The sequence below is a fragment of the Corylus avellana genome, chromosome 1, assembly GCF_965113065.1.
Source record: "Corylus avellana chromosome 1, dhCorAvel1.hap1.2, whole genome shotgun sequence".
Classification (NCBI taxonomy): Eukaryota; Viridiplantae; Streptophyta; class Magnoliopsida; order Fagales; family Betulaceae; genus Corylus; species Corylus avellana.
In genome coordinates, this window is record NC_142490.1 from 16,518,045 (window position 1) to 16,538,362 (window position 20,318).

The 20,318-nt window shown below is 35.4% G+C and overlaps 1 protein-coding gene, 1 long non-coding RNA gene and 2 pseudogenes across 9 annotated transcripts; 1 reads left to right on the forward strand and 3 right to left on the reverse strand.

Moving 5' to 3' along the window:
- Positions 1-897: 897 nt before the first annotated feature.
- On the reverse strand, positions 898-6,622 carry LOC132169222 (disease resistance protein RPM1-like; annotated as a pseudogene). Its single transcript, XR_015909515.1, has 4 exons — positions 5,779-6,622; positions 5,096-5,701; positions 1,068-2,489; positions 898-959 (listed from the first exon to the last, which is right to left on the reverse strand). The product of XR_015909515.1 is annotated as a disease resistance protein RPM1-like (transcript).
- A 508-nt stretch (positions 6,623-7,130) lies between these two features.
- Positions 7,131-10,823, reverse strand: LOC132172778 (uncharacterized). 3 transcript variants are annotated; one of them, XR_009439184.2, is made up of 4 exons: positions 10,281-10,823; positions 9,881-9,990; positions 9,509-9,724; positions 7,131-7,730 (listed from the first exon to the last, which is right to left on the reverse strand). It is a non-coding gene; the product is annotated as an uncharacterized LOC132172778 (long non-coding RNA). The 3 variants fall into 3 exon arrangements; XR_015909435.1 differs by lacking the exon at positions 9,509-9,724; XR_015909436.1 differs by lacking the exon at positions 7,131-7,730 and having other exon boundaries at positions 9,354-9,724.
- Positions 10,824-12,446: 1,623 nt separating this feature from the next.
- LOC132172603 (uncharacterized) lies at positions 12,447-16,642 on the forward strand. 5 transcript variants are annotated; one of them, XR_015909827.1, is made up of 3 exons: positions 12,447-13,260; positions 15,406-16,028; positions 16,591-16,642. XR_015909827.1 is itself a non-coding variant. In XM_059584126.2 (2 exons), the coding sequence occupies exon 1, from the start codon at positions 12,476-12,478 to the stop codon at positions 13,253-13,255; it is 780 nt and encodes a 259-aa protein (XP_059440109.2). In that variant the 5' UTR covers positions 12,447-12,475; the 3' UTR covers positions 13,256-13,260; positions 16,591-16,642. The 5 variants fall into 5 exon arrangements, 4 of the variants coding, with proteins under 4 accessions (XP_059440109.2, XP_059440111.2, XP_059440112.2 ...); XM_059584126.2 differs by lacking the exon at positions 15,406-16,028; XM_059584128.2 differs by lacking the exon at positions 15,406-16,028 and having other exon boundaries at positions 16,600-16,642.
- LOC132172604 (disease resistance protein RPM1-like) lies at positions 13,904-17,158 on the reverse strand (annotated as a pseudogene).
- Between the last annotated feature and the right edge of the window lie 3,160 nt (positions 17,159-20,318).

The window sequence follows — 20,318 nt, forward strand, 5'->3', positions numbered from 1 at the left end:
TGGATGAGCTCCATTAAAAATTCTTCCGCTACATCTTCCAATGGTTTTTCCTTCTTTCTTGTAATAAATCCCTCAGCAAAACTTGCCCCCAACATTCTTAATCTTTTTTTCATGCCAAACATGCCCCCAAAGAAAAGAAATTTTCAATAAATGCTTTGCATTTCCATCGTATTCCAAATTATTCATTGGCAAGTGGCAAACCTATTCATTCAGCCAATGACAAGTTTTCTATTTCTTTTTACGAAAATTACACAAGTTCATTTTGGACATATCAACCAATGCCTTTTCAATCTCCTCAAATTAAACACATATAAGAAGAATTGGAAAAAAGAAAATTAAAGATCGAAAGATTGAAAACGTTTCTACCATAGAATGCATTTCAATCTTGTCAACTTAGTTAAACATTGTCCACTCAGAATGCTAATTAGCCAATGCATTTAATCCTTTCTTCAAAACATTTCAATATAGTTTTAATGTTTTAGTCCCTGCAATTAGATTATAATGTAATGTTGTTTTAAGGTATATAATTCTATTCTCATATAATATAATTGGATGGTGGATGGTGGATGGTGCGAGTTCCGAATTCTTGATCAATATTTCCAATTTATGGAGAAATATCAGAAATATTACTCTCTTATGAAAATACTCCAACAATGTTATATTGCAATAACAACTCAGTTTCAAAAATTGTTATATATGAGAACAAAATAATGGCTGAAAGATTTAAGCTTTTAGTTATAAAATTAAGATCCACCATCTGGCGAAAATCTAATTACAATAGCTGTATCCATGTTGCAACATCGATTAGTAACAACTATTTACAGTGATGAAATATTAAAATATCAAATAAACAGAAGTACAAGAAAAAATAGCAAAATTAAAAGTGAAAAGAGGTTGTGGTAACAATTCAACTTGTAGCTTAGGTTGGAGCTCACAGGCCAATGCAAGTCTTATTAACCCTGAAAATTTTGGTCATAAGTCAGCCACAATGTGAAGAATTTTATCATTACACATAAAAAAACTACAAAACTTTCATGGAAATCTTGTGGCTAATTAGAGGTACATACCATGTTCATCATTGAAACTACATGGCAGTTTGATCCTCCAAGACTCACCCTTGCAGACGCTCCAATAAGTCCAAGTCACCAAGCTTGTATATTTGATATTGTTCTCCTTTAATCCTATACCTGAGACGGATAGTAGTTACCTTCTTGACTTTCCAATAATCTTCGCCTCCATCAGGCTGCATACGTAGCACAAATTCTCTTTGCATTTCATAGAAGTCGATAATCTTTAGGCTTTCAAGGTGTTAGATTCCAAAGGGTACCTCTTTCATTTGTGGGCATGGCCCTCAAGACTGGGCAGTGATCCTCTGTCTATTTCCACCATCTTTAATTTGTTCATCTCTCTAAGTGTGAGCCTCTTGAGATTCCGAAAACCACCTTCTTCAAAATGCAACTGCTCCCCATCATACGCATGAGTGAGGGAAAGGGTAATTAGATTTGGCAAAGCTTGGAGACATGATAGTGGATGATGAGAAAAATAAGATTAGTGTGACCAGATTTTGAAGCTCAAGAATCCAGTTCGGCAACTTGTTCAATCGCCCTCTTAGATAGATATGCTTTAGAAATGGAGGTGGGGAAGAAATTGATTCTAAGTCTATAATCTCATCTTCACTAATTGAGCCTACAACCAAAATGTTAAGGAGGACCATTTTTTGTATGGAGGTACATAGGGCCCTCCCACGTTCTGCAGTCATATTTGAAATGCCCAACAACCTCAACTGACTCAACTTTTCGAGCTCTTCAAATAAACCAACCCCATGATGATTTGCCTCAATCATTGATAGTTCCTGCAATTCCTTTAAACATCCAACCCCTTCATGTACTTTTACTCCTCGCTCCGAATAAAGGCTACTTTCAATTTCGAAGTCATGAGAATGAGCCAGAATCTGTCTTAGCTTATAAAGCCTAAATATCTCAATTGGAAGCTCACCCACTAAGGTTTCCAAGACATTTAGTGTCTTCAGATTATGTAGTGCACCCACTGACTTTGGAAGTATCTTCACTTTTGTTCTCCTCAAACTTAAGTGCTTCAAGTGGAATAAATTACCCACTTCTTGAGGAAGATAATCAATTGGAGCGTCTTCAAAATCCAATACTTTCAAAAGCTTGAACTTTTTAAACAATTTAACTATGAAAGACCTGGGCAATTCAGTAATGTTGAAGAGAAAAATCGAGCGAACTCGAGAGTACTCACTCGACTCAAAAACATTTTCTGTAGCATCGTGGATTGATAGGCGTTGACTTTTTCCATGAGAAGTTGTGTCATCTGCATCAAGAACTTGACACAAATTCAACTCTTGAGCCTTTGATAGGATGATTTCATGTAGTAGATCATGAATTCTGTACTTTTTGTATATCTCATAATCAAGCTCCCTAAATGAAACTTGAACCAAGTTTCTGTGGATGAGCTCCATTTGTAACGACCTAGATTTTAAAACTCTTATTTAAATAATATTAAATAGATTAAAAATATATAATCGATAAATTAGAACAATGATATGTGGATTAATGATATTAAATAATTGTTTAGTGTTAAAAGTATATTACATTGATTTTTGACCTCTTATGTATATTACTTCAATTCTAAAATTTAGCTTCACTAATATGTTTATGGGCATAATCAAACCCAATTTAGTAAATAAATTATTTATATTGGGGTTTAGTGAAGTCAGAAATTTATTTGAAGCTTTTTAGTTTTTAGCCTAAAAAGCAGTGTCTTACTTTTCATACTGTCTAAATGAGATTAAAACTGCTAAAGAAAGATACCAAGGCTAGCCACCTTTGTTGAAAGCTTAAAGTCTTCTAGTAATAATGGTTATAGTAAATATCATGATTATAATGGTTTAATAAAGTAAGTGGCCACGTGGGAATGCAAATAGATTAAAGTCTAAGTTGAATCGGAAACTTTGTACAGGCCAAAAGTAGACTCAAATGAACTCGGATGGAGTCGAACCAAAAATATAAAATGTTTATCTCGGAGTCCTCTATCTACTCTCAAAATTTTATGTCAATCGGAGTACGTTTGGACATTGAAAAATGGATCGAAATACACTGCCCTCATTTTGGACGAAAATATCAATTGGTATAGAGCATGAAATATGGACTAGGTTCATTCTTTTGGTTAAATACATCTCAACCCTTAAATCAAATGTGTAAAAATAAATCCTAACCATTCATTCTCTTATAAATGGAGCCTAAAGCTAAATTCACTTTCACTTGAGTTTTTACAATCTTAGAACAAGTAAAATTGTTTGCTCCTCATTTCATTTTATTTCTTAGTCCTAGCCAAATACCTTATAGCTTAGATCTTTCTTGTAGTGTTCAAGTGTTTTTCTAAACTAGCTACCTAGAGAAGATTTGGTGGAGTTTTACTTCTAAAAGATTATTGGGTAAGTGTTTCTTGTATAAATATTATGATTTATTGCTTGTATCACTTGTTCCCATTTAATTGTTTAAAGACCCAATAAACGTATAATGTAAAATAAAGTAATAGATACAAGTGAATTAATAATAATGAGTTAGTGGACAAAATCAATTAAGGGCTTATGATATTATCTATATATTATTTACTTTACAACTTTTACATTCAGTCATTTATTTTATTGTCATTTAAATTTTAATTCATATTTTTGGCGGTCATCCCCGGAATATGAATTCAGTATTTACATTCAGTCATTTCTTTTATTTAAATTTTAATTCATATTTTTGGCGGTCATTCCCAGAATATGAATTCATTATTTACATTTAGTCATTTCTTTTATTTAAATTTTAATTCATATTTTTGGCGGTCATCCCCAGAATATGAATTCAGTATTTACATTCAGTCATTTCTTTTATTGTCATTTAAATTTTAGTTCATATTTTTGGCGGTAAGGACCATTGGTCTCATCCCCGAAATATGAATTCAGGCATAAAGCTTGTTATAAGTGACTATCTTAGAGTAATATAATAAAATGAGTAAGTAAAGATGAAGTGACGGATAATAAATAAATATAAAAAGATGAGGGTCTTTTAAACAATGATATTATTGGAGAATGAACTATGTATTGTTTGTATGTATGTATTGTATACAGAAGTGGAGCAGAATACTACACTAAGGAGAGTAAGTATGGATATACTTACTGAGTACTAGCTTTGTTTTATTGTTATAGGAATTCTTATTTTGTCTTATTATTATAATTTTGCAATACAACTGCTGCATAATGTGTCTAATAAAATGGGCTGATAAAATAGCCACCTTAAGAACAAGCTGGGTGGATTGCCGCGAGGAACTGCCGGTATCTCAATGGATGGGAGTATATAACCGTCAAACAGGCCTAATATATAACTAAGCTGGGGCGGTGTAGTTGCCAGCACCAAACATGTAAACCTCTAAAGTGTGAGGGACATAACGGACGTAAGCGGGCTGAGAGCTCATGACAAGAGGTCTGAAGAAAAATTATCATAAAACACAAACTAATCTGTCATTACGCTGCATTCACAACTCATTCATTATTATATATTTTAGTCTTTAATCTTGTTCAAACTAGTCTTTTTAGTCTTTGTTTCTAGGAAAATAGATTACTCACTTGTTTGCCTATGTAAATATGATAACGTCATCTTTACATAAATCTTGATGTAGGAATAGAAAGTGAGGACGATGGTCCTTTTACTAGTTTTGATGGTTGATAGACCATCTGCTGCAGGATTTATGCTTACTCTATGGAGCAAGTCTCATTTATGTTAATCGCTTTTATTATGTATGGTGATGTGTGTAAACTTAATAAATATTACTATGTTAATTTAGGTGCCGTCTGTGGCATATATTTGGTACACTTAGTGTGTACATATGTTGTAATGAAAACCATGTTTCTATTTTATTTAATAATATATCACCTTGAGGTATTTCAGTCAGCTCAATTGTGTTGTGTAAGTTATTCCTAGGTCATAGAAAAAGAAAAAAATATACATACTCCGCTGTAAGATTGTATTTTTCTAAAGTTGCAGCGTCACGACTATGATATTTGCTAGTTCAAATATCGGGGCGTTACACCATTAAAAATTCTTCCGCTACATCTTCCAATGGTTTTCCCTTCTTTCTTGTAATGAATCCCTCAGCAACCCATAGCCAAACTAATCTTGCACCACTGATTGAGTAGTCCTCTGGAAAAATACCGAAGTACAAGTAGCAAGACTTTAGGTAGCATGGAAGATCATAATAACTAAGAGAGAGAATTGTTGTGACACTTGTAAGGTGGGGATTGCATTCTAGCTCATAACTGAGGCTATCAAGCAACTTTTTCGATTCTAATGGCACCTTCTCCTTAGTTGACAGAAGACCACCTATGGCAACAATTGCAAGTGGCAAGCCTTCACATTTTTTGACAATTTCTATCGACAGTCTCATCAACTCATTGGGACAACATATCTGAAACTCGGTTTGGAATGCCTTTCTGCAAAACAATTCCCAAGCCTTTTCTTGAGACAGAGGTTGTACCTTGTGTACCATATCAGTTAAAGATTCTTTACATGAAACACCGATGAGATCACTGCGTGTTGTGATGATAATCCTGCTGCCTTTGTCACTGCATGGCAAAGAATGTTTCACAATTTCCCAGAACTCTGTCTTCCATACATCATCAAAAACAACAACATACCTCTTTTGTTGTAAACATTTCTTCAGCTGGCTAATTAGTGTGATCTCGTCTGTCATGTCTCAAAAACAACAACATACCTCTTTTGTTGTAAACATTTCTTCAGCTGGCTAATTAGTGTGATCTCGTCTGTCATGTCTATTTGCCCTAGAGCTATTATTTCTTCGTGGTAGATTTGATTTGCAATGGACATGAGTATCTTTTGGATATTGTATGACTGAGACACTGTGATCCAAACATGGCAGTCAAAATGTCTTTTCACTGATTCATTCTCATATACTTCCCTAACAAGAATTGTCTTACCAATTCCGCCCATGCCTACCACTGAAATCACGGAGCGTTTAAATTCTCCCCCCACCAACCAGCTTATGAGTTCATCCCTTGTAGACTCAATGCCCACAACTTCATCTTCCTCAATGAAAAGTGAGCCCACTCGAGGGTCATGCCCTGTAACATTTGTTGCACTGTTACTTGATCCTTGCTCTGAGGAACTAAAACCATATCTTTCACTTCGTTCCTTGATTTCACGAACTGACAATTTGATATCTTGAATCTTGGTAGCTATGTCGTGTTGTGGTTTTAGTTTCTTCAATATACGGCCAATTTTATGGAGGAAAGCAATAAAACTTTGCTGATGACGATGACGTTGTGCCACGTGAAGAACGTATTCATCTATTACATCTTCTATATGATAGGCTACCTCTCTCACTTGTTTCACCCACATTTTGACGTCATCTTGGAGGTCTCCTTTATTTGCATCTTTGAGTAAACATTGGATGCTTTCCAGTTCATCTCTAATGTCCACAACTTCCCGATGGACACCCTTTAGCAGTTTTGATTCGTGGACGATGAATTGAACCAGCTGATTGATGACAAGGGCCACAACGGTTTCTGTCATGGTTTCTTCTATATATGATCTTCACCTAGTGAATGATACTACCACAATTAGAATTGAATTTGGGTTAATTGTCATGTCCCAAGCCCAAAGCAAGACCCGAGGCTTGCTTAGAACTAATATATATATATATTTTTTATAAGAAGTCAAAATATCATTTAAAAACGAAAACGCAACTCAGGTAAACAAATTATACAAGAGAAACATCAAGTTAGAAGAATACAAAAAAAAAAAAAAAAAACTAAGTAGATTAGGAAAGAGAAATACAAGTGTCCAAAAGTAAAGAGTAATGAAAAACAAAGAATATTTATACTAAGGACTAACATTAAACCTAATTGAAACATTTCCTTAGAATTCTATTTTATCCAATAACCAACTATTTATACTACCAAATTGCTTATAAAAGATCAATTAGAGATCTCTATATATATTGTTGGAATATTTTATATTTTCTAAATTAGGTTTATTAATATTTTCCTTAATGAGTTATTTATCTTTATGTTAGAATATTATTCTTCGTTATTATATTTCCTTGTAAGATTTATTTTCTTCCTTAATTAGTTTATGTTTACTTTAGGGTTTCTTGATCACTACTCATTGTCTCTCTATAAATAGAGAGTTATGTAATATTGTTTGATACAGTAAATATACTAGATGTAACCCATACGTCTCTCTTCGCTTTCGCTCTCTTTTCTTTTTCTTTCATACTTTAGTATTTTATATATATTTCAACATGGTATCAAAGCTACGTTTCTGTTTTTGTGGCTTTCAATAAAAGTCTTATGACTCTGGTATTTTCTAGCATTCTCTTATGACAAACTTCCAATTTTGTTGTGATCCACGGCTTTATTCATTGGCGAATCTTGGCACAATGTGGTTTGGCCCTTTATAGGTTTTTTTTTAACGGCTAGTTTCCGTTGTCCGGCCTCATTGTCAGTTGCGGCTTGACTTTTCACCGGATTCTTTTAGCGGCTTGTCTCCGTTCTCTGGTATTTCTCCGGCCGTCACTTTCAGCCTTTCTCGTCTTTCTTGTTGGCGAATCCTGGCACAATGTGATTTGGCCCTTCACATGATTAACGGTGACAGCAAGGAAGCCACTCACCAGTGTCAAAGAATGGGGAGACAAATGGGCTGAACCTGTTCAAGATAATTAAGGTCATCTGACTGTAACGCCTAGAGAAGAAACTCCAAAACCTAATTGCATAGCCCCCCACCAAAACTTAAAACAGAATCTGATCAAGTTAAACCAAACACATGGAAAAGTAATATCAAAATGACATTTTGCTCCCTGAAAGAAAGGAGAAGAAATTTCATCCAAACAAAACTCTAAAAGCTACGTTTGGAAGAAGAGCTACACTTGGCCGCAGAACAGTTCAGATAGCAATATCTTAATGGTCACAAGAACAGATTTACAACTTGCCTGAAAGAGGCTCTGGACAGCCTTTAAAAGTCACATAAATGGCTTGCATTGGCCACTGTAACTAGCAGTTTTCCTAGTGATCATAAAATGAGATATGACTTGCTAAAACATTCGAATAACTACATGGAAAAGTGGATTTACCTTTTAGCTAAACTCAAGGGTCCAAATTAGGTTTTGGCTACAAAATATTTCAGACTAACTATTTTTTAGAAGAAAATGTCCATCCTAATAAAATACTTAAAAATATCATAATAATCTCACAATCCTCCAAGGGTTTTGAGATCAATTACTGCTCTAACAAGAGAAGACAGAAAAATATGCTATGCACAAACCATAAAATGGGACATTACTCTCTCTCTCTCTCTCTTTCTCTCTCTCTTCAACACCTCATAGTTTGATAAGTTATGAGAATGATGAATCCACTAAATTATGTCTTTAGTTTGATAAACAAACAAGAAAGTAGAAACCTTCTACAATTAGCATAGAATTTTATTTGCATTGTCTCTCTCTCTCTCCCATCAACACCTCATAGTTTGATAAGTTATGAGAATGATGAATCCATTAAAGTATGTCTTTAGTTTGATATACAAACAAGAAAGTAGAAACCTTCTACAATTAGCATAGAATTTTATTTGCATTGTCTCTCTCTCTCTCTCTCTCTCACTACAACACGTCATAGTTCGATAAGTTATGAGAATGATGAATCCACTAAAGTATGTCTTTAGTTTGATAAACAAACAAGAAAGTAGAAACCTTCTACAATTAGCATAGAATTTTATTTGCATTGTCAATGAAGGAGGAGAAACCCAATAAATTCCCATAATTTTTTTTTTGTAAGAAAAGGGTATTCTAGAAAGTTAGAAACTCTAGGTGAAAAGAAATTCCCTCCCTCTCTTATTTTTCTTTTTCTATTTAATTAGAGAGCAATGGGAGAGGTTCATTGGATTTTGCATTTCTGCATTATTAATGCTTTTCTGTTTTCCCACTTTCTATTGGCTAGGCTATGCTTTGTACCCCAGACCTCTATATAAACTATGTATTACTCTTCATGCCCTGAATAAATCTTATAATTCGACCTTCTTAGGAAACAAGAAGAAATAATTTTGTCCTAGAAGCTCGTACAAAAACAATCAGTTACCAGTACGATTCTGGGACAAGATCACATAAACTTGTATCAAACAATCAAATTAAATGGATATGGGGTAAGATTGTTCTACATCAACTTCAACAGCTAGGAGTTCTCTTTCCATCAATCTCTAATTTTATCATAAAGAAACAGAACTCAAATTGAATAATTAACAACTCTGTATGAGTCTCAAAAAAAAAAAAAAAAAAAAAAAAAACCCAACTCTGTATGAGAACTTCAATTTCACAACCGGAATCATCATGAATCCCTAATGTAACTACGTCAACTAAGTCAGCCCCAATATACAATTTCCAGCCCATTTCTTCTAATTCCTGAACCTTGATTGACTCTATTGTGGCAGATACTTACCAAAGCTTTTTTGTTTTTTCCCAAACTATTTGAAGCTGAAGTCCCATGATAAATTGCCAACATTCTAAGGCAGATTCAAGATATTTGCATACTCAATTTGATCATGTTTCCTCGTTAAATATGTTGGCGAGCCAACAGCGCCATAAGTGCACTTGCCATTTATAGGCATTCGTTGATTTATCTCAACTAGGACTCTTAAGCTTCCAAGGCAAGTACCTTTTAACAACATGAAAAAAAAAAAATCATCTCTGAAATGTAATCCCTTTACTCTTAAAGATAACAGATAATAGAAATCTATAAACATTGTAATTAACTTAGCCACATTAGAAAACTAAAATGTATGGTTTAAACATTAACACAAGAGAATCTTACCAGGAAGCAAATTATGGTTAAAACCATACAAAATTGCAACAGGAACAATCCACATAAACATTGACGCAAAGAAAAACTTCTTTATCACTCCACCCATTGTTGCATACAACCTAGAAAGAATAAATAACAAAGCACTAATGTCACCAAGAATATCTGTAAACATGCTTTGCTCAAAGAAACAAATGATTGTAGAAACATGTACGCTAGTTGGAAACAAATAAATCATCTTTTCCAATAATTTGTTGGGCCTTCCTTAGTTTAATAACATTTCCATATTTTAACAACTGATCTTGTAGAAACGATTCATCGAACAGGTGGGGTGTAAATTCTAAAAATTACTACTTTAGAGCAGAGCCAAATTTAAAACACAGATGAGAAAAAGAAATAGATCCCAACTTACCGTATTACGTGATGGTTTCGGCAATGGAAAATGGTCTGTGGAACTGAGTCAAAAACCCAAAAATGGAATTTTGGTGGTCAAGTTAACTCGGCCCTTGAACTTGAAAGAGAGAGACCTGGTGGTGGCAATTAGGCTGTAACTCGTGCCAAAGGGTAGCCGAAACCCAAGCCGATATTACAAGTTTCCCAAGTGATATGATGCTCTTGATCTTACTTGACAACAATATCCACAAATCATCACAGCTTAGAACTAGAGGATCGTCATCGTCCAGGTGGTATGGTTGGAATTGAGTCTAGCCAGTAAATTCCTAGTGCGATGTCTCATATAGGGTCTAGCCAGTAAAAGGAGCTTCCTCCAATCCCTTGAACGTTCAGTTGGAATTTATAGTATCCAAAAATTCTCTCCCTGATTGCTTTCGTCCTGTTTCTTCAATTCAAGTGCTTCAACCTACTTTGAATGACGGGGCAACATCTAAGTGTTAATGGATGGGATTCAGACAAATCGATACGAGGCAACATCCAAGTGTTAATGGATGGGATCCAGACAAATAGATACGATGGATTTCAATCGGTTAGAAACAACACCTCGTGAAACAAAAATCTCTAATTTAAATTCTTTTTTTCTTATTGTGAGGACATGTTAAAAAAAAAAAAAAGAGCTAGTCAAGTAAGTTTTGGACAATCCAATCCCTGTTTGGACAAGTGAACCTTACAAAAATTCTCACATTTTGTAAGGACTTAAAAAAAAAAAAAAAAAAAAAAAAAAAAGAAGTTAGTTACATCCACGTTATCATTCTAAAATGACTAGTTAATTTGAAACTTCTTTAAAATTCATTATAAAGTTGTCTCATAAAAATTCTCTTATCTGTACTATCACCGAAAAATAACTAGTTACATGTCAAAAACTAAATTCGAGAAAGCTTGTCAAGTAAGTTTTGGACAATCCGCTCTTTGGTTGGACAGATGAGCCTCATAAAAAATTATCTCACTTTTTGTAACGACTCAAAAAAATAAATAAATAAATAAAAAGGCTAGTCACATCTTCGTTATCACCTTAAAAGAACTAAAACTTCTAGAAAAAACTTAAAACTTAAAAAAAAAAAAATTAAAATGGTGGAAAATTTAAAATTTAAAAAAAAAAAATCTTTTTTATAAGAAAAAAATAATAATTTAGATTTTTATTTTGTTATAAAAGTTAAAAATTTTTGTTTTATTTTATAACTTTTTTTAATAAAAATTTTCGTTTTAAAAAATTAACAATTTTCGTTTAAGAAAATAAAATATTTTGTTTTCCAAAACAAATTTTTTAAAAATAAATAAATAAATAAATAAAATTTCTGTTTTTTTTTTTTTAAAAAAAATATTCTTTTAAAAAAATTAAAAATTTTCGTTTAAAAATATTAAATGTTTTTTTATTAATTTATAGGAGTATTTTTGTCTTATTGAGAAATATAGAGGCACTTTTATCTTTTTGCTAGCCTTGAAGATACATTGATAATATTTTGATAGTTTGATGGGAATATTGTCACAATTAAAAGTTTGGAGGAACATTGTCAATTGGGTGATAGTTTAAGTGAATATAATCATCTCCAATCCAAAATGGATTAGAGAATATCCGGTTCATAGTTAGAATTTCTAAGAAATCTTAGAGCCATAAATGAGACACATATCCCATTAACAAAAAAATAATAATAAATATTATTTCATATTAAAAAAAATTATAAAACAAAATTACAAAAAATTAAATGGTGGTTGAAGGGGTGGCCCAAGTTGCCCAACCACCCCATGACCCTAGCCACCCCCAAGGGCCAATTCTAATAAAACAAGAAAGAATCATCATTTGGCCCTTGGGGGTGGTCTGACCCACCCCCAAGGGCCATGGAGTCATCCCAGACAGACAGCCAGTTTAGGGTGGCCAGGCCCAACGTGGCTCTTGGGGTGGCTAAACCACCTCTTAATTTTGTACAATTTTGTTTTTTAATATGAAATAATATTTTATTTTATTTTTTTTTTGTTAATGAGGCAAGTGTCTCATTTGTGACTCTAAAACATTTTTAGTTACCAGATGATTTTGGGTCGGAGAGGATTCTAATCCTAGTTGGAGGGGTGTGTGGATAGTACCCTTAATTTAAATGATCAAGTGAAACGGGAACACTTTAGCTAGCTAGCGTTAGCAGCCGAGCAGAGTCGATCAGAATGAGATTACTCCAACTGAAGCAGCTTCAACATGTCGCCTTTCCCTCAAAATCCATCATCTCATTCGTCTTCCAAACTCCCATTGCACCACTATCTTCTTCTGCTTCTTCTTCGTCTTCTTCTAGTGAAGCTTCTCCTGCATCAAAACCCATCACCAACTCAAGTCTAACTCAAGAAGAGCTCACAAAGATCAACCTCCTCCTCCCACGCCTCTGCCTCTCAAACCACCTTCCCACAGCAATCCACCTCACCTCCACAGTCCTCCTCACAAACCCACCTCCCAAATCCCTTTCCCTTTCTATTCTCGTCGACTCCCTCACTTCCCAGCCCGACATGTCCCTCCCCATGTCCCTCCTCACCCACCTCAAGCACAATCCAGCGGCGCATTCTCACCTCATCCACATCACCACCATGCTCATTGCTTCGTATTTCAAGAAGTACAAGCCCAAGGAGGCCTTGAAAGTCTTCAACTGCATGGTGAGGCCGGGCTCGCCGTGTGTGCTGGATGAGAAGGTTTGTGGAATTCTTGTTTATGGGTTTTGTAAGCAGGGGATGGTTCTTGAGGCCTTGAAGGTTTTGAGGGCGATGTTGGGTGTGAATTTGGTGCCGGGAAGAGATTTAGGGACGTGGGTTTATAGGTGTTTGCTGAGAGAGGCAAGGATTAAGGAAGCGCTGGAATTAAATGAGGCTTTGGGCTTAGTTAAGGATGTTGGTGGTGATGAGGCTGTGAAGAAGGCTTTGGGATTGTTGGATCACATGATTGCGCTTTGGACAGACTAGAACAGGTAAGCTTTTGTGTTATAGGTTGTGGCTTGTGGTTGTTTAAAGATAAATTGCTAGAATTGATAGTATGCTGCAATGTTGATTTTCTTCAATTGAAAATTTAGGACAAATTTTTATCCTTTATATACGTATTTTGACGTAGATCCTTTGGGATTGGATCTTTTCTTGAACTAAGATGGCAACCAGGTTGCATCCTCTGATGATTGGCACTAATTATTTGTTGTTCAAAGTTCATTCACACTTGTCTAGTGTAATAGAAGAAAGAGAATTACTTGAACTTTTTTCTAACAATCGTTACATGTAAAATGATAATACATCACTATTGCTGTTTTATGCTTGAACAAGCTTGTCCTCTTCTTTGCTGTTTGCTTAGAGCGCTGCTTTTGTCCTCCCTGCCTTTTGTATTTATTTCTTGTGATTGATATTGGTTAGCTATGCTGCACCATTCATTGTTGCAAAGCCATAGACTAAGAATCAAGGCTTATGATTATAAAAGGTCCTGTGTGCTGGTTAATGTCTAATTATCAAATCTAGATCCTTTTTAAACAATAGATTAATATGAATCATTTTTCAATGGTGAAAACATCAAATATTAATATATAGAAAGTACAAAAACAGAAAAGACCACAATTATAAGTGTCGAAGCTGTGGTAATTTATTCAACTGTTGCTTTGGTTGGAAATCACTGGCCAATGCAAATCTTAAGCATGAAAATTTGGTTAGTGAAGACTCTTGTCATTACATATAAAGGAACTACCAAAATTTTTGAGGCAGTCCTGTGACTTGGAGGCTCATACCTTGTCTTTCATTGAAACTGCATGGCCGTTGGTCCTCCAAGACTCACCCTTGCAGACACTCCGACAAATCTGAGTCACTGAGCTTGTATATTTGATATCGTTCTCCTTTAATCTATACCTGAAACGGATGGTAGGTACCTTCTTGACTATCCAATAATCTTTGCCTCCATCTGGTTGCATACCCAACAAAAAGTTTCGTGGCACTTCAGAGAAGTCCAAAGTCTTGAGATTTTCCAGGTGCTGGATTCCAGAGGGTACCTCCTTCAGCTTCGGGCATTGTCCAATCTCTAGTTGTTCAAGAAGGGGCAATGCTCCTTTGTCTATTTTCATCATCTTTAATCTGTCCAACTTTTTGAGTGTGAGCTTTTTGAGTTTTCGGAAACCACCTTCCTCAAAATGCAGCTCTTCCCCATCATAGCCCTGATTGAGGAAAAGATTAGTTAAATTAGGCAAAGGTAGAAGATGTTTTAGAGGATCTTCCTCTAACCCTGAGAAATATAAACCTAATGTGACAAGATTCTGAAGCTTTGGAATCCAATTGGGCAACTCCTCCAACCGCCCCCTTAGAATGATGTGCTCTAAAAATTGAGGCGGAGATGAAATAGATTGTAAATTTAGAATTCCATCTTCACTGATCGAGCTTAAAGCCAAAATTTTAAGGTGATCCATACTTTTTATGGAGGCACACAGAGCCTTCCCATGTTCTGCAGTTATATTTGAGATGCCCAGCATCCTCAACTGCCTCAACTTTCCTAGCTCCTTGATTAGACCAAGACCTTGGTGATTTGCCTCGACAAGCGACAACGATTGCAAGTCCTTTAAACATCCTACCCCCTCATGTATTTTCACTCCTTTAATTGAATACAAACTACTTTCGATTTCAAAGTCATAATAGTGTGCCAAAAGATGTCTCAACTTATGAAGCCTAAGTATCTCAATTGATAGCTCATGCACTGAGGTCTCAATGAGATTTAATGTCTGTCAGTTCTGTAGCCTACCCATCGACTTAGGAATCATCTTCACTTTTGTATTCCTCAAACTTAAGTGTTTCAAGAGGAACAAATTCCCCACTTCTTCAGGAAGATAATCAATAGGAGCATCTTCAAAATCCAACACTTTTAAAAGCTTGAACTTTTTAAACAAGTTGACAAGGAAAGACCTGGGGATTGCAGTAATGCTTAAAAGAAAGATAGAACGAACCCGAGAGTACTCAATGGTCTCTAAGACATTTTCTCTAGCATCATGGATTAATAGGCACCAGCTTTTCCCATTGACACTTGAGTCATCTGCCTGCCAAACTTGACAGAAATTCAACTCTCCTGCCTTTGATAAGATGGTTTCGTGTAACAGGTCATGGATTCTGTACTTTCTACGTACCTGATAATCAAGCTCTCCGAATGACACTTGAACCAAGTTTCTGTGGAGTTCCATTAAATATTCTTCTGCAACCTCTTCTAATTGTTTGCCCTCGTTTCCTTTTATGAAACCCTCAGCTATCCATAACCGAAACAATCTTGAATCAGTAATTGAATAGTCCTCCGGAAAAAGACCAAAGTACAAGAAGCAAGACTTGAGGTAGTAAGGCAGGTCCTGATAACTGAGAGAGAGAATTTTTGTAATACTTGTAAGTTGGGGATTACTTTCTAGCTCAGAACTGAGACCATCATACAACTTTTGCCATTCTAATGGAACCTTCTCCTTTGTTGACAGAAGACCACCTATGGCAACAATTGCAAGTGGCAAGCCCTCACATTTTCTGACAATGTCCAACGACAATCTCACCAACTCCCTGGGACAACGCCTCTGAAACTCACATTGAAATGCCTTTCTGCAAAACAATTCCCAGGCCTTTTCCTGAGATAGAGGTTGCAGCTTGTGTACCCGATCCCGATCGGAGGAAGATTCTTTACAACAAGCACCAACACGTTCACTGCGGGCTGTGATTATTATCCTGCTGCCTCTGTCATTGCATGGTAAAGCATGTTTCACAATTTCCCAAAACTGTAACTTCCAGACATCATCAAAAACCACAACATACTTCTCTTGCTCAAAATATTGCCTCAGCTGGCTATTTAGTGTGATTTCGTCCATCATGTCTATTTCCCCTGGAGCCAATTTTTTTGCCTGGTGGATTTGCTTTGTCATGGCCATGAGTATCTTCTGCATGTTGTCTGATTGAGACACAGTGATCCAAACTCGGCAGTCAAAGTTTCCCTTCACTGAGTCATTCTCGTATACTTTCTTGGCAAGAGTGGTCTTACCAATCCCGCCCATGCCTACCACTGAAATCATTGAGTGCCTAGTTGCTCCCCCTAGCAGCCAGCTTACAAGTTCATCCCTTGTAGATTCAATGTCCACAACTTCACCTTCTTCAATGAAAGGGAACCCACTCGAGGGTCATGCCATGTGGCATTTGTTGCTCCACCACACGATCCTTGCTCTGAGGAATTTATACTATATCTTTCCCTTCGTTCCTTGATTTTACGGACTGATGTTTTGATATCTTGAATCTTGATGGCTATATTGTGGTTTTAGTTTTTTCAGCAACCAACCAATTTTGTGGAGGAAAGCAACGAAGCCATGCTGATGATGATGCTGTGCTACATGAAGAATGTATTCGTCTAGAACATCTTCAATATGAAAGGCTGCCTCCCTCACTTGCTTCACCCACACTTCCATGCCATCTTGGAGGTCTCCTCCTTTCTTGGCCCGTGCATCGACATCTTTCATGAAACACTTGATGCTCTCCAGTTCATCACTAATACCCACAACCTCCCTGTGGACACCGTTAAGCAGTTTTGCTTCTTGAACAAGCAACTGCACCAACTTGTCAATGAGGAGGGTCACAGCTGCCATTGTTTCCTGTCTTCTAAATCTGGTTAATGATACTGTTGGCATTAGCAATGAATTTTGCTTTAACTATATATGCCACATTAGAAAGTGGAATGGAGTTTTTCTTGTATGCTTGATGCGAACCTAGAGTAGCTTATGCTATTAATGATATATGGATTACTTTTATAAAAGTGGAATGGAGCTCTTCTGGTAATGCTTGCCGTTTACTTCTTGTTGACTCAGCTAGTTTCTTTTTATATTTATGGTGCTTGAAAGACTGCAGGTTATTCTTTCTCCTGGAAGGTGACTTCTCTTTTAACCATGTTTTCATTGCCTCCCAGGCTTTGCTTGGTAACCGATTTTGCCGTGATTTTGGCTTTACACTATTCATCTCACTTTTTCATTTTTTTAATATTCTTACTTTTTACCTTACATCAATTATTTTTTATTATTATTCAAATAAAAAATCATTAAAAACAATTTTTTTTTTTTTTTTTTTTTTACCAAACATTCTTACTTTTTCACTTTTTTTTTTAAAAAAAATATTCTTATTTATTTTTTTTTTTTCACATCAATCATTTTTTGCTACAATATTGAACCAAAACCAAAAAAGAATCGTTTATCAAACGAACCCAGTCTTTCTTTTTGCCACCTAAAAAGACCGTTCACATTTTCAAGTCATATCTCAACTTTATTTGTAGTGGAAAATTCTAGAGATAGCGTTTACGAATTAATAGCATTGTTACTTTGTATTTTTCCAATTCTATAATGATGTTTGTTAGGCGCCGAAAAAGAAAAAAGAAAAAAAGTCAACTAAATAAGGTGAAGTTCCCATTTGGGACTTGACTCGCAACAAAAGGAAAGAAAAGAAAGAAAAAAGCCATAAAAAAAAAAAAGGGTTAAACACTATTTCAGTACCTGTGATTTGTACCAAAATCAAATAGTAACATGAGTTTTCAAAAATATTGCAAATGGTACCTTAGGTAAGCCAATAAACACATTTGGTATCTCTGTCAAGATTCTATTAAATTTTTTAACGGAATGCCATGTCACCCTTACATGTGGATACCACGTGGCGTGGTGCTTGAGTTTTTGGGTATCACGTCATATTTTATTTTAAAAAAAGAAAAATCCAAAAAAACATATTTTATTTTAAAAAAAAAAACCAAAAAAAAAAAAAAAAACACTGGGGTGGCCGAATCACCCCCTTAGGCCATGGGGGTGGTTCGGCCACCCTTAGACCAGCCGTCTAGGGGTGGCTGAACCATCCACAGTGTAACAATCTCATATAGCGGAAAAACTGTAATTATCAATACAAAAAAAAATACTGTTAAAATACTTTTCTTTTTACAAATACCCAAAGCTATGTCGTACAAGGCATTTATACAAATCTATCCGACAGTCTAAACTCTAGACAAAACTTAACCAACTTGGAATCTCTGTACATCTCAATATGAATCTCTAATCACAACTGCATAATTACCTTGATTTTCCATTCCTGCAAGCACTACAAAAAACTGTGAAGTAGTGAGTCAATTGATTTCCGACAATATAAATCATTGTTGAATCATATATAGCAAAATGCTAGACAAGTTATAAAACCACAAAAATCCGTATTATTGGATATCAATATCATACTCAGTAAGTAAGAATACTTACAGTGGATTACATGAATGGATCATCAAAGGTAATTACTTGAAACCCGTTCTGCTGCAGTTGGTCCATACCCATAACAATCCCTTCACTGACTTTCTCTCTCTCTTTCTCTCTCTCTCTCTCGCCTAAACTCTCTTTCTTCCTCTTCAGCTCTCTGTCTTAAATTTCCCATCTCACTCTCGGTTTCTCTTGTGTTCTTTCTTTCTTGTAGCGCTTGGTCTCGCCCTTTCTCTCTCTGTTATGAGTAAACACTCTTAGAAAGAAGAAAGACCGAGTAAAAAGCGGAAGAAGGAAGAATATATGCAAGAGATGGGAGAGGAGATGAGTGGTGAAAATTGTGAAGGAGAAGAGCTCTATTTATAGGAGAAAATCAAACACTATTCTACCTTCAATTTACAATTATACCCTCATTTTACTATTCCACCAACCCTATACTATTTCACCAACCCTATACTATTCTACCTTCAATTTACAATTATACCCTCATTTTACTATTTCACCAACCCTATACTATTTCACCAACCCTATACTATTCTACCTACCCTATACTATTCTACCTTCTTATTCTACCATCCTTATACCTACCATTTACTATCCTATTATTTCACCAATTACCATTCTCTAATTACCACTCTCATAAATTTTCCAAGAATTAAAATCATTGCCTAATATGAATATTAATATAATCATAGCATCAATTTAATATCTCTAAAATAAGACTTTAAAAATCTGGGTTGCTACACACAGGGCCACTGGGGATGGTTCGGCCACCCCTAGACGGCCGGGCTGGGGGTGGCCGAACCACCCCAGGCCAAACGGGGTGACCGGCCACCCCCTATGGGGTGCTTCGGCCACCCCAGCGTTTTTTTTTTTTTTTTTTTTTAAATAAAAAATAATAATAAAATATGTTTTTTTGGTTTTTTATTTTTTATTTTTAAAAAATAATAAAATAGGACGTGGCAACCAAAACCCAGGTACCACGCTACGTGGCGCCCACGTGTAAGGGTGATGTGGCATTTCGTTAAAAAACTTAACGGAATCTTGACAGAGGTACCAAGTGGGTTTATTGGCGTACCACAGGCACCATTTGTAATATTTTTGAAAACCCAGGTGCTTATTTGGTTTTGATGTAAACCACAGATACTGGAATAATATTTAACCCTAAAAAAAAGGTCACCTCAAAGATCAAAGAGTATTACCATTAAATTTGTGATATATCATTTTATTAGATTTTAATCCAATGATAATTTTAAAAGTTATATCGGCTTTGGAAGGATACAAGAAGAATATGAGAAAGACTTCTAGAATTACTCAACATCAAACACACCAAGAGATACAATCGAACACTCATTGTTAAGACAGCGTAGGAATAAAACTTTGTTGATGATGACGTTGTGCCACGTGAAGAACGTATTCATCTATTAAATCTTCTATATGATAAGCTGCTTGTTTCACTCACATTTTGACGCCATCTTGGAGGTCTCGTTTATCGACATCTTTGAGGAAGCATTGGATGCTCTCCAGTTCATTTTTAATGTCCACAACTTCCTGGTAGACACCATTGAGCCAATTTGATTCATGAACAATCAATTGAACCAACTTGTTGATGAGATTGGCCACAACAGTTTCTGTCATGGTTTCTGGTTTGATCTTCACCTAATGAATGATATTGTCACAGTTATTAAAGAATTTGGGTTAAACTGTCACACCCCAAGCCCCAACCAGGACATGACTCCTATTAAGAGTTGATAATTTTTTTAAATTTTTTTTTTTTT

Bases quoted from the DNA above. Each gene is read 5' to 3' on its own strand.
- LOC132172603 (XM_059584126.2), top strand. From the start codon at position 12,476: ATGAGATTACTCCAACTGAAGCAGCTTCAACATGTCGCCTTTCCCTCA.